The sequence below is a fragment of the Magnolia sinica genome, chromosome 4 (assembly GCF_029962835.1).
Source record: "Magnolia sinica isolate HGM2019 chromosome 4, MsV1, whole genome shotgun sequence".
Taxonomy (NCBI): Eukaryota; Viridiplantae; Streptophyta; class Magnoliopsida; order Magnoliales; family Magnoliaceae; genus Magnolia; species Magnolia sinica.
In genome coordinates this window covers 5,746,322-5,759,990 of record NC_080576.1, presented here as the reverse complement: position 1 = coordinate 5,759,990, position 13,669 = coordinate 5,746,322, and the positions used below count along the sequence as shown (strand labels likewise).

The following is a 13,669-nucleotide window of genomic DNA, read 5'->3' as shown; positions in this document are numbered from 1 at the left end:
ATCTACCACACTATGGATTCCATGTGTACATATTCGTTCATTTAGTATGCACCTGTGACTTGCAGAACCTCACATGTTGTTGTGTACTTGTGTGGATGGTGGGGGAGTTGCGCAACCCACGTAACCCACATGGCGATGGACGGTGTAGATGTAATCTGAGCCATCCATTGCATAGCCTTGCTTTATCAATGACATCTGAGGAGTTAATTTGATCAGTTTGTTTTGATGCCTAAGAGGACAGTGGGACTTGTGACACGGTTTGGATCTCCTTCCTGCCTTGTGCTCTCTTGGCCTGTGACTGGCACACATGGACTCTGTAATACTTGTTTCATACAACAACTAATACACCTGGGTCCCTTTGGAACTTAGGAGCAGACACAAAGATTACAGACTCATGGAGAATTGTTGGCCATTGATCTTAGTACCTTGTTATATCATAACTACTTAATATGTTGCAGGACGTACGAACCTATGGTTACTGTTATCTTTCATGAAAGGACTAACGATGAGCCTGGTTGAAGGTCTCCACCATCGGACATAATGATGAGTCAGTGTAGCTTTAATTTGCATTACCACACATAGAAGCGCCTGTGTGTCCTGGAAATGGACTCCTAGTTTGGGTATGTTGGACACTAACATTAGTAGATCAAGGTCAAGTCTTTAAATCGATATCACAAGGCCTATTATACCAGGACTATGATCTACTTGAAGATATACCGTGTTTGATTAATGCTTTGGCTTAAGGATGTGGGAAAATCAAAGTCTTGATTGATTACAATTACTTTAGCATACTTTATGATTATGATGTAGCTAATAAAAGTGGTGTAGGTAGGTGCATTTATCAAGATTCATTGATACTCACATATGTCAAGAGATGATCCACTGGTTTCTTAAGATCATACTTATGGCTTAGATCTTGAAAATTATGTATTCATTAAGTTATTTTTCTATTGGACTAAATACTCAAAAATATTTTACAAATATTTTTAACCATTAAAATTTTATTTTAATAGTTAAAATAGTTTTGATTGCACTGGATGATAATTTCATGGTTTAAATCTAAGAGTCCATCACATGATTTGTATGAAAACTAAGTCTCTGGTGGACGTTCATGAACATAAAAGGATGGGATCAAATGTGGGTGCCTGGGATGCAATAGAATTATATATAAGTATGGTGTAATGGAGTATATGAAAAAATTTACGTGGCAACGGTATCATAATTGGCCACCTTGAAACCCTATCATTTATAATAGACCGTATCTCAAAAGGAGAATAACCCTATACTGAAAAAGAGAGCCTTGGATGTCTCACTCTCTAACTGTCATAAAGAGAGAAGAAAATAGAGATTCATGATCGCAACTTCTTCCATCACATCATATATTCTATACATGTGGGGTCCACTACATGAATGGTTGATGCGTCTCCCTTAGCCCTATTACATAAGAGTGAATGTGTGGCTCTCATCATCTCCTTTATCTGGGATAAATTAGAAAGAAACTTTCTAGTTAAACGAATGACATAAAGAAATTTATAGTTCATTGGCAGCATTAATCAGGTAAATCTTAATTATAAGATTTGACTCTTTTTTCCCTAAAAACAAGAGAATATCTTAACGGGTATCTATAGGAATACAAAACTAAGATAAGAATTTTTCAAACTTTTATTTTCCACTCTATTTTGAAAATCCTAACAGAAATTATAATTGCAATGCTCATAAAGTCAATTTTGGATCCACTATAAATGGTTGTAGAAGAAATATTTCTGCGACTCTTCACTTGCATGTAATAGTTAACTGCATTTGTGTAAAAGTCATTAGCAATGATGGGAACTTATTCAACTACATGCAAATAATATTATTCAACTGCTGTGGGTCCACTTTGATGTGTGCATGACATCAAATCGGCACAATAAGTGAGCTCCAGATGATGATGGGATGCCCCAAACATTAAGTTCCATACACTCGTCAAGTGGACTAGTACATGGTAGAAAGCAATAGACACTCACCCAAAAACTTTCAAAGTCACATTGTGGCCCCATGATGGAGCACAACCCAATAGTTGTATGGCAATGTGGACCACCAAATTGCCGGGCCACCTGCGAATGGATCATAACCCAAATTTCACTAAGGAGATAATATCAACCACCTGATTTTTCCCATCAAATTTGGACCACTCGCTATTTTATTTTCAAATTAATATCCATTCAATGGCCATTAATGAGATGGTAAGTGTGATTTTAAGGATATGTTCTATAATTTGGACGGTCCACGTAATCGTGCGAAGTGCCATATGTGCGAATGATGAACCATCACCATTTTCAAAATGAACTAGTCCCTTATATATTTTTGGCAAATTTACCTTCCTCCCCAATTCCAATTCTGCCTTGTGTTTTGAGGCTATTCTCTATGATGCTCGATCTGGAGGTGGACTCATTAGATCAACGGTCTCGATTGCCAATATCCTTAAACATGAAATTTCCTCCTAAAATGCCTTCAGGGTCGGGCTCGGGCCTACCATTTTCAAAACGGGTTGAGCTCAGGCCTATCAACGGGCATGGTCTGAGCTTGGAACCGAGTTTCATTTCAGGCTGATCTTTGGCAGACCTAGACCTGGCCCGTTGATAGAGGTGGCAATAGGTCAGGTTAGGACAGGGTCGTGATCACCCAAGCCTGATCCATTTATTCAATGGGCTAAGATTCTAACCCAAATCTAACCTGCAGCCCATTACCCCATGACTTGACCTGATCCACTTAAGCATAACCCATTTATTCAATGGACTAAGATTCTAGCCCAAATCCAACCCGCAGCCCATTACCAAATGGCTTGACCTGATCCACTTAAACTTCATCGAACCCAAGCCTAACATGAGCCAACCCATTTAATTGTAATTGGGCAGGGCTCAACCGACCCAACCTGATACAACATTACTACACTTGGGGTTTAAGAATGGAATATGGGGAAAAAGTTACGTTAGTCTGGTCCAATTTATAGATGCATAAAGACACATCTATAAATAGGCTACAAGTTGGGTAGGGTTTAACTTAAGCCCAACCCATTTACATAAATAGGCTACATTTACTAACCTGAACCCCATCCATTTCCCATATAACTTAGCCAAAACCCACCTTAAAAGTGGATCAGACCTGTTGACCCTGCCAGCCAACTCAACCCATTGCAGCCCTTATTGAAGCCCTAACATATTGTACAAACTAATCATATTGGTTAGGGACAAGTTAATAAGGCATTTGCGGGAATAGATTCCATGATGTAACTTATTTGCAGAAAAAATATTTTGATTGACAATATGAGGAAAGATATAAATACAAGGTTAGATTTAGGAGGGATGTTTTATAATCAAAAATATTTAAAATTAGTCAGGTTAAAACATAATACATGGAGTACAATTTTAGCAACGATAGAAGTGAAAATGAAGAAATAATTAACATAATTGCCAACGAAAAAGTTTTCAAAGATGACTACTTTAGATATATGGAGTGAGAATTTATAAGAGTAGAGAGATTGAGAATGATGTTGCTTGTAAATTTTAATTAGGTTAAAGAAAGGGAGATGTATCTTTGGAATTTTATATAATAGTTGTGTGCAATCAAGTTGAAGGAAAATTTTTATTGGATGGCCATAAGAGTAGTGATGCTTTAATGGCATAATGTTAGGTAGCTAGAGGACAAAATGTTCTTAGGATAAGTATAGGTGAAATAAGATTGTTGGGATGAATAAGTGGTAACATGAGAAATGAGAGAATTATAAATGAGTACATATGAGGAAACTTAAGAGTAGTATCAATAGCAAATGATAAGATGAGAAAATGTAAACTTAGTATAGCGGAGGCACCAATTAAAAGGAAAGAGTTGGTACAAATTGAAGTATATAAAAAGCTAAGGAGAGGCTGAAATAAGACAAATGGAGGTAATAAAAAAGAGTTGATAGCCTATGGTTTAATTGTATGTCTAAATCTAATTAGAACATGGACCAGGTGGTATGAAGTTGAATTTAGTCTCATACAAATTCCATCTGGTATTTGGAAATGATGGAAAAAAATTGGATTAATTCAGATATCATACCATCCCATCCCAATAGTAGATACTGTGAGATTTTTGGTGGATTTCAAAATTCGGTATATATATGGGCCCCATGTTAACGCATGTGTTTTATCCACGTTGTCCATCCATATGCGCCCTTTATATATGACATTCGAGTTGCATATGCATACAAATTACCGACATCAATTGTGAATCCGGTCCATTGGTTACAATTCTATGGTCTACCAAATGGAGGTTTCATTTAATAAAATGTTTATTTTTTTAAAAGAATAATTTAATCTCAAACATATGATTGGATGGGCCAAATACCCTTCAATCCGACGTTCCAAATGGGCCATAATAGGCAAGATTCATGTAGCTGACCCTGACGTTAAATGGAACAAGGCTTGTATGATGATGATGATGATGATGATAAGGTTGATGATTAGGTTAGAGCAGTAAGAGTGATACTTCTGGATTTGTGAACCATATCTTGGTGGGCTCAAAAAATGATTATGAATGTTTTAATGGAGGGTAACTCCTCTCAACTTTTGTATGTGGTGTGGCCCACACAAGTCACGGATTGACTTGATTTTTAAGCCCTAAGCCCACTATGGAATGGTGCATCTGACTGATGGAGTAGATGTTCGATATACATCATGATGGGGCCCACACAGCTCGACCTCATGGGAAGTTCCCATGAGCTCGACCGTATAAAACCTTTTCTCATATATATATATAGACCGTATAGAACCTTTTCTCATACACACACATGCGCGGTGTAGCCCACCGCGACATATGTATTTTATATCATTTTGTTAACCTTTTTTCCTTGTTATTTTAGGGCATGAGCAAAAGAATAAAGTCAATCCAAATATCAGATGACCATACTATAAAATGGAGTGGTGATTGAAAATTTCATCATTAAAAACTATAATGTTTTGGTAATATTGATTTGTCATCCAACGTGTTGATAATGTCACTGAAACTAGGATGTCCATTTTATTGTATAATTTTAAGTCTTGATCCTAAAATTAAAGAATATCCACGGATCAAATGAACCACACTATGAATTGAACTTCTTAATCTCATAATTAAAGAATATCCTAGGATTAACCGAACCACACCACACGAAACAATGTGAATTGAACTTCTTCCTTTTGAAAAATTCTTAGGGCCCTATGAGTTTTGGATCAAGCTTATTTTTGACTTTTCCCTTCATCCATGTTTGTAAGGTCTTATGAACAGGTTAGATAGCAAATAAACATGGTCCTAGCAAGGTTTCAATGGTGGAAATCATTCTTCCCACGGTTTCTTGTGGTATGATCTACTTGAGCTCTGGATTTGCTTCAATTTTGGTCTCAACCACTTGAATGAGCTGGAAAAAAGGATGGACGGCGTGGATAAACCATATACAAATAAATATTTCAGTGGACCCGTGATGTTTTTAATGGTAGGAATTTAGTCAAGATTGTTTCTTGTGGTGTGGTCGACTTGAGATTTCTATCAGCTTCAACTTTTTTCTACCACACTCTAAAATGAGCTTTGAATACGGATGGACGGTGTGGATGTAAGGAAAGTAAATCACCGTGGGCCCCGCAGTTAGGCATCCGAAACCGGCCCCGCCAAACAGCGGCGTTCCGCACTAACGCAAAAGGCAAAAAAAAAATAAAAATGAAGGACGAGTAAAAAAGAAAAAAATAAAAAGAAAAACGAATGAGGGTTAGGGCTTACCTTGCCAGAGCCGACAGAGGGAAGGAGGCGCTGAGAGAGAGAGAGAGAGAGAGGGAAGGAGACGAGACGCTGAGAGAGGGAGAAGGAGACGTTGGTTCAGAGCAGGTAGGTGCACTTTCAATGCAGCTGCGTTTCCACCTCCCTCTCCCAACTTCGAAATGGATAGCCGTTGCCTGTAACAAAGTAACCTGTGAATTGAAAAACACCTAATTCCTCTGTTACATTTCTTGCAATCTTACCTGATAGAAAGTTACAGGTTGAGACTTTGTTACCTGTAACATTTCTCCCCCAAAAACAAACTGTAAGAAAATCACCTGTAACTTTCTTGCATTTTACAGAAGTTACAGGCATCTAGCTTCACTATTTTGATAGGCACAAGGGATTATACATTTCCGCTTAATTCAACGCCAGCATTCTTGATTTTATATTCATTGCGTGTCCAGGAGAAATATAGGGCTCAACAAGTTGGTAGAAGGTCTCGATAACTAGTATAACACTAGTTGTTCCACAAGGAAATTTACAGTGCTTGATGGTGTTCCGCCGATAGCTTGTTCATCTAGTGTGTCCATGCCACCTTAGGTGGGAGATCTTACAGCCCCAGTTGGACAATCCTAGGTATACGATGGTTTTTCTGCAAATGGGTGGTGAAAATAAAGTATAACCAATGGTCCATCTGCAATGGGGTAAGCCCAACAATTCAATTATTGGGGTTTTTATTTTTATTTTTTATGGAGGATATTTGGTTCATCACTCCACGTATGATGAGGAGCACAAGATGAAAGGGGTCCCACCTGTACATAATGCTAACCGAATGAAATATGTGTATTTTAGTTTGATTGTAAATTCTTTGAGTATATAATACCTTATAGTTCTAAAGTCCTGCCGGGTCATTTTCCCTGTTTCCCCACCTTTTGTTGCTTTCAGTGATTTGAATAGTGTAAATTTCCTTAAATCTTTTTTCTTTTGTTATTTGTCTGCTATTTGATATTGTTCTTCTGGGCCCTTAGCCAGCAATTTGTAAATTCCCCTTTAACAACATAAAAATTGTTTGAGTTGAGAGGTGGTCGCTAATCGACATGTCGATATAATTTCAATTTCTATGTAGACCATAAGCAACACTGGAACCAACACCATACATACTGCTCACTCTTGGAGACGGAGTCAACAGAGGGATAGGCATACAGGTTTTCCATCTCTTTCCCTTTCGTTATTTCTGCATGATCTACATTCTTTAAGCCAAAATAAAGAAAAAAGAACAAGAAAAAAACACATTTACAAAACTTGATAGGTGGGTAGGGGTGGAAATGGGACCGGTCTGGGTCGAGTGAAGGTCAGCCCGAGCACCACCTGATTATTACTTGGGCTTAAAAGTCAGGACCAGGTTCAGCCTGTTTAGTAATTGGCCACTTAGATTTCAGGCCTGCCTATTAACATCATAAATGGGCATGTTTTTGGGCTTAAATGAGGTCCTCAATCAGGGTTTTAAATAGCATTCCCTAACATACCCTACGTAGTGTGGGGTAGCCTCCACACTACATAGCATATCAAAATAGTGTATTTCCCTTGTCATGTGTGTTATTTGTGGTGTAGCATATGCTCTACGCTAGGTCGTATATGACGTATGTAGGGATGCAGTTGGGTACTACCCCCGCTTGTCCCAAGCATGGGACAAGTGGGGGCTTTGAGGGGCCACCATGATGAATGGATTTTATCTACACTGTCCATCCATTTTTCTATATCATATCCAAGGCTCAAGCGGACCACACAGTGGGGATTAAACAGTTACTGTTGAAAACTTCTTGAGTGCCACTGAAGTTTTGGATCAAGCTGATATTTGTGTTTTCCCTTCATCCAGGTCTATATGACCTTATGAACAGGTTGGATGGCAAATAAGCATCATGGTAGGCCCTAGGAAAGTCTCAACAATAAGCATCATTAGAACCACTGCTTCCTTTGGTGTGGTCCATTTGAGCCTTGGAGTTGCCTCATTTTTGGGATTATAAGTTAAAATGATATGGTAAAAATGGATGGACAGTGTGGATAAAAGCCATACATCACGGTGGTCCTCAGAGCCCAACCTGTCCCGAGCTCGAAACAGGTGGGGGTAGTACCCAATCTATGTCCCATGTGTAGCTACATGGTGCTTGATTTCAAGCTTAAAAGATAAAAAGTGTATAGCAACTAGCCTTTTATGCTAGTTCAACAATAATTTTAAAATGGTGATGGCTCATTCTCGTCACATGTGGCCATGATGTGATGCATGAGTGCACATGCAGAAAAATATCAACACATTATGAAAAATTGTGCAAGATCCAGGTCATTCAACAGTGGCCCCCACCATGTATCTGTTGTGACCCATCTCATGTTGGCCACACTTGTATGAAAATGGAAGGCTAACATTGCCTGTTCTTCTCTAAGAAGAATTTCCAAGGCAAAACCTGCCATCCCTTTCCCTTCCTCTCTCCTATTCCTGTCTTGTATATGGTTTCCAATTGCATTCTTTGCCTTTTTTCCTTTGCTCATCTCCTTTATTTATATCCAATTTAGACTCTAGGTTTTTCTATATCCTTTTCTTCTGTGCAATTTTTTATTTTTTGCAATAGTGGTGTCTACTAAACATGTCACTTTTTTTTTTCTAGGGTTTGTGAGGATTTTTCTGTAGAAAGATGGAAGAGCAGTTCATACTCCGTGTCCCGCCATCGGTTGCAGAGCGGATCGAACGCCTTCTCAACGAGAATCCGTCTTCTTCTGAAGACAATTCATTGGATTTATCTTTCTCAGGTAATACATATTGATCCTTCATGCCATAAATTATTACCATATTCTCTTCATATTTTTATTTTATTTTTTTCCTGGTGCTAGTCTATCATTATCTTCAACTGTATTAATTTTGAAGCGATTGTTCTTAAATTGAAGCTTTATTTATTTATTTATTATTATTTTTTAAAGTATGTTCAACTGTATTAATTTTGAAGTGATTGTTCTTAAATTGAAGCTTTTTTTTTTTTAGTATGTTCAACTGTATTAATTTTGAAGTGATTGTTCTTAAATTAAGGTTTTTTTTTTTTTAAAAAAAAAAAAATTTTATTTTAGTCTGTTCATCTTAAATTGAAGTTTTTTTTTTTTTTTTTTTTTGAAGTTCTCTGTACTTCTGTCTTTGCAAACGAGTTATTATTATTTACAGGAGGACCTTTATTTATGCATTGTCCTTAAATTGAAGCTTTTTCTTATTTTAAATTTCTCTTTACTTTGTGTCTTTGCGAATGAATTATTATTATTATTTACAATAGGATCTTTATTTATGCATCATGGAACCAAAGGGTTTGGACATTTTGGAATAATTTCAGGATATGAAAGGAGAGGAATTGCATGATTCTTGATAGCCTAGGATATGCACGGACATACTTGGTTTTCAGTTTGTTCGGTTGGGGCGCTATAGTTTAGAGATCTGGACCATTGGTCTGTTGCAACCCACTATGCATGAACTACGCTCTAAAAATCTCCTTGCTTGGACATTCGTATACTTTCAATTTGTGGCCTGCTAGTAGACGGCTAAGAAGAAAAATACAATAGTGGTCTGTAGTTCACTGAAGAAAGGTCTGAGATTGCTTGGTGGAACCTTCCAGTCTAGGAGAGTTTTGGGCTTAATCTATATTTGCCAGGTCATGTCAGATAAATGATTTGGATTACTGAACACTGGGCTGCACTTGTATAACCTGAAAAACAAGTATAACGTGCATGCCCTGATCCTATATTTCCTGTCTGGTGAACTGCAAGATCCAACTCTATATCCTGAAAAGTGATTGTCGTGGGGGATTTTCTAAATTAGATTTTATTTCCTTTTGCGAGGTGAGTGGGATCTTATACTTGAACACATTCCTTGAATCAGCTGCGAACTGTTTAATTTGCTACTGTGCCATATCCCACGGCTGTCCATTGTTTCTCCAGCGGTTTTTTTTTTTTTTTTTTTTTTTTTTTTTTTTATAGCTTTTCCAGCACCACTAAGCATTTAATTGTAAATTGATCCTGTTGGCTCTAATACTGTAGTATGCATGAGCACTTACACATTTCCTTCTTTGCAGAGGATGGAAGAAGTGGTACATTTGTCATCGGGAACGACCATTTTCCCGCCTCTCTTCTAGATCTTCCTGGCATTGTGGAGTCATGCAAAACTTATGATGATAATGTGCTGATTAAAACCACCGATATTGGTCAGGTAACACATTCTAATTCCTGTTGTCTCATGACCATGCAGATAGGTATTTTCTACTTATCTTTATTTTGTCACTTTGGTTAGGTAATACATTTTAATCCTGGTTTGTCATAGTTATCTGGAATTATTTCCTTAAAGCTTTACTCTTGGACTGAGTTGAGTTGAGACTTGAGCACTCAATAAAGTTTAGAAGGCTTTCCTTTCAGCCTTTTTTTTTTTTTTTTTTGGAGTTTTCTTATTGTTCGATTGAGTTTTAACTTTGTTTCCTTTTGCTTAAAATAAAAAAATAAAATTTCTTTGATTCTTTGTTAATTGTTATTTTTTTTTAAAATTATTATTTTGAGTTGACCCATTCAACTCCACCCTAGTACAGATCAATTACAGTGAGTTTTTGAAGTACTCGATGACTTCTTCAACACTGGCTTTCTCTTTATCAGATTGATTTGAATTCACAGGGTTGTGACAGATAATCATGGTAAGAGAAGAGGTCGATTCTGCTCCAGAAGGGGTTGAGTCCAGGCATGGCCTTACCCCTCCAATGAGGGATGCTCGCAGGAGAAGGTTCCGTAGAGAACCTGATCTAAATGTAAGTTGGTTCGAGCCATCTGTTCACATCTATTTCTTTTTTTCTCAATTTTGCATCTTATATGTATTTGGTAATCCATTTTCTTCTATATTTGCAGCCAGAACTTGTCCAACGGGTTGAGAAAGATCTAGTGAACATCATGGCTGGTGGAACAGCAGAGAATGTCGATATCCTTTTAGTTGTTTTGTTACTTCTGCTGTTTGAACATGCACCTATGCACAGTGGTCAGATGTTAGTGAAATTATGTAACCCATGCATATGTTCATGATTTGGTTTATTTTTTGTGGCCATTGATACAAAGTACTCTCCGAATTGCCTCAAGCTCACAACCAAAATCCAGTGTCTTGGATGATCAAGAAAATTAAATTGTGTAGCTCTGCAGGCATTTTGGAGAACTCCAGGATTTCATTGGTAATATAGCACTTTAGAAAGAGAGAATTTTTCAAGGTTATAATTTTGTTCAACCAAAATAGCCTCAACCTCTTGAGAACAACTAAAACCAGGAGCTTTGCTGCACACACACAAGTTATCTCATCTAAATGCCACCACATGTGCCAGCATGGCACATTGGAATGGGAACCTAGCTGGCCATCAGGTAGCTGATCCAACTATCTAGATGCCCTAGCCCAAAAATCAGGACACTCCACTTATCTGGTGTGAGACAACTTACGAACCAATTGGACAATAAAAAAGAAAAAACTTGCCTAAGTTTTTCTAAGCCAAGTGCCTGCTTCAAAATTGTTGTCCACTTCGATCTTGTTTCTAGCTATTAGCTTGGGACTGGCATGTTGGACCCAATCAGTTTTCATGCATAGCATTGGCCTAGGTCAGTTTAGCCCAGCCCAGCTGAGCCCCACTTCATATGCACGTGTTCTACCTACATATATGCTGTTCCAATCATCATCAGTTAGGCAACAAATGCATCTTGCATGTAGACCTTGTTTTTCATTTTTCTGAATGTCTATGTATTTTTTCCCATGCAGCCCACTTGATGAAGGATTAAGAAAGAAAATTTGCTGAGCAAATCATTTGTTCAATTTTCGGTTGGGTTGGTTGGGCATCGTCAGACCTGGGTTCAACCGATTTTTACAGGCTCGAGCCTGCTGTGCCAGACCAATGTTGGGCTTGGACCTGTCTTATAGTGTTGTGCCAGGTGAGGCTAGGCCCAGCCCGGCCATTTCCACCCCTGCATTTGAGCCATGTCCCAACTATAGGCCCCCCCTTGTGCGATTTAAAAGGTTTGGAGTTGCATGGGGACGTTAGCAAAACCCTCTTTTATTTATTGAAGTTCTGAGAATACTCTGGATGGAAATTGATCTTTTTGTCCATTTCCTGATCTTCTAATTGCTCAAGTTTCATTGACCTCAGATGAGAATTCTCATTCATACATGTTGCTTGGGTGTGTATTTGTGTTTTTGTTATCATTCCTTGACTTGTAATGTAGTTCACATGTTGAAGTAGTCGAGCACGAGGAAGATGGCGACGAGAATGCACGTAATGCACCAGAGAAAACTGCAGCTGCACCCCCACAGAAGCCAGAGGCTCCGGAGGAGGCAGGAATGAACGGTGGTGAGCCTGATAGAAGCGACTCTGATGACTCTGATGATTCAATATAGGCAGAAAGCCCAGAATCTTCAGTGACAACTGTGTATATGAAGTTGGCATATCTTCTGGTGGGTAGGCTGTGAGATTGAACCCATGACCTGATGGTTGCTACTAATGGCTGGCCGTGAGGCTCAGTCCATTGTTGTAGAGGTATACTGAAATGCAATCCAGTCATTTCCTCTTGGGATAGATTAGCTTGCATGTTCCATTCGAACCATGGCTTGAGTGAGGTGCCACAATATATGATTTGATTGGTGCTACTTCTATTCAAGAACTTTCATTTCATACTATGATACCAGAATGTCTAGTTTAAATGCCATATTTTTGAAAAATAAATGTATAATTGGTTAGATGTTAAGAAAAAAGCTCATATTTCAAAAGATATGCATTAAAAACAAAAAAAGCTCTTGCAATCTGAATTGAAACTCTGTTCTCAAAAGAAGAAGAAGATGAAGAAGATTCATTTTAATTTAAATTTCACATTTTAGTGTTAGGGCTGGATTGACTTCTCTCATCGACTCTAATAAGAGCTGGAGAATTAGTACCTTTTGTTCTAGCAATTGTTTCACAATAAGCTCGCTTGGTAAAATCATCTTAATGAAAAAAAGCTCTTATTTGAAAAAAACATGTTTGGTAAAATATTTAAATGAGGGTTTTTTTTTAGGGACTGTCGATTGTGTGGTTGTCCATCAGGTGCACCCCACTTGATCTACGCCATCCATCATGAGGGGCCACACTTTGATGGACAGAATTTTGGACAGCTTAGGAACAACCTGTTCATAGGGAGAGTAGCTGAAATAAAGATGTTGGGATGGATGAGTGGCAAGACTTCATAGGGGGAGTAGCTGAAATAAGGATGCTGGGTGGATGAGTGACAAGGCAAGGATGGAATTAATTATAAATGAATGCAGTGAGGAGAACTTAAAAACAGAACAAATAGATAGCAAGACGAGAGACTAGGCTTAGATAGTTTGATTATATTTAACAGAGAAAAAAAAAACTGCAGAGATCAGGAGTGAGTTGGTACAAGTTTGAAGGCTCTAAAAAGGCAAGGGGAAGATTCTAAAAGATGCAGTGCAAGTAGTGCAAAAAAGGCTTGAGAAACTATGGTCCAACTGAAGTTACTGTGAAGATTCAAGTGCCTGACCCTAATTAGTTGGAAAGGTTTAAATGATGATAACAATGACGATGGTTCTAGTCTTATTTATTTGGTTTAAATGATGATAATGATGATGATTATGATTGTAGTCTTATTTATATATGTTATATACAAAAATATAGGTTTATGGGATAACCTTTAAAAAAAAAAAACTTTATTTGAGTTGAAAGCATATTAAGACTGGACTTTTCATTCTCACAATTTTTAAACTGTTTTGTTTCACAGAATTTGACTATCTTTATAGGTGGTACCAAAACAGAATTTGCTAAACATGGTTTATACAAGATCTGTTCCATTGTCATCCCATTTTTGGTGGGATAATCCCTGTACTTGT

The 13,669-nt window shown here is 37.8% G+C and overlaps 1 protein-coding gene across 4 annotated transcripts; it reads left to right on the top strand.

Annotated features, from left to right (window-relative positions):
• Window positions 1–5,737: 5,737 nt before the first annotated feature.
• On the top strand, window positions 5,738–12,466 carry LOC131242251 (transcription initiation factor TFIID subunit 7). Of its 4 annotated transcripts, none has more exons than XM_058240775.1 (6): window positions 5,738–5,877; window positions 8,412–8,553; window positions 9,855–9,988; window positions 10,452–10,571; window positions 10,669–10,740; window positions 12,023–12,466. In XM_058240775.1, the coding sequence occupies exons 2-6, from the start codon at window positions 8,439–8,441 to the stop codon at window positions 12,185–12,187; spliced, it is 606 nt and encodes a 201-aa protein (XP_058096758.1). In that variant the 5' UTR covers window positions 5,738–5,877; window positions 8,412–8,438; the 3' UTR covers window positions 12,188–12,466. The 4 variants fall into 4 exon arrangements, with proteins under 4 accessions (XP_058096758.1, XP_058096756.1, XP_058096757.1 ...); XM_058240773.1 differs by having other exon boundaries at window positions 5,791–6,073; XM_058240774.1 differs by having other exon boundaries at window positions 5,794–5,955.
• Window positions 12,467–13,669: the final 1,203 nt, after the last annotated feature.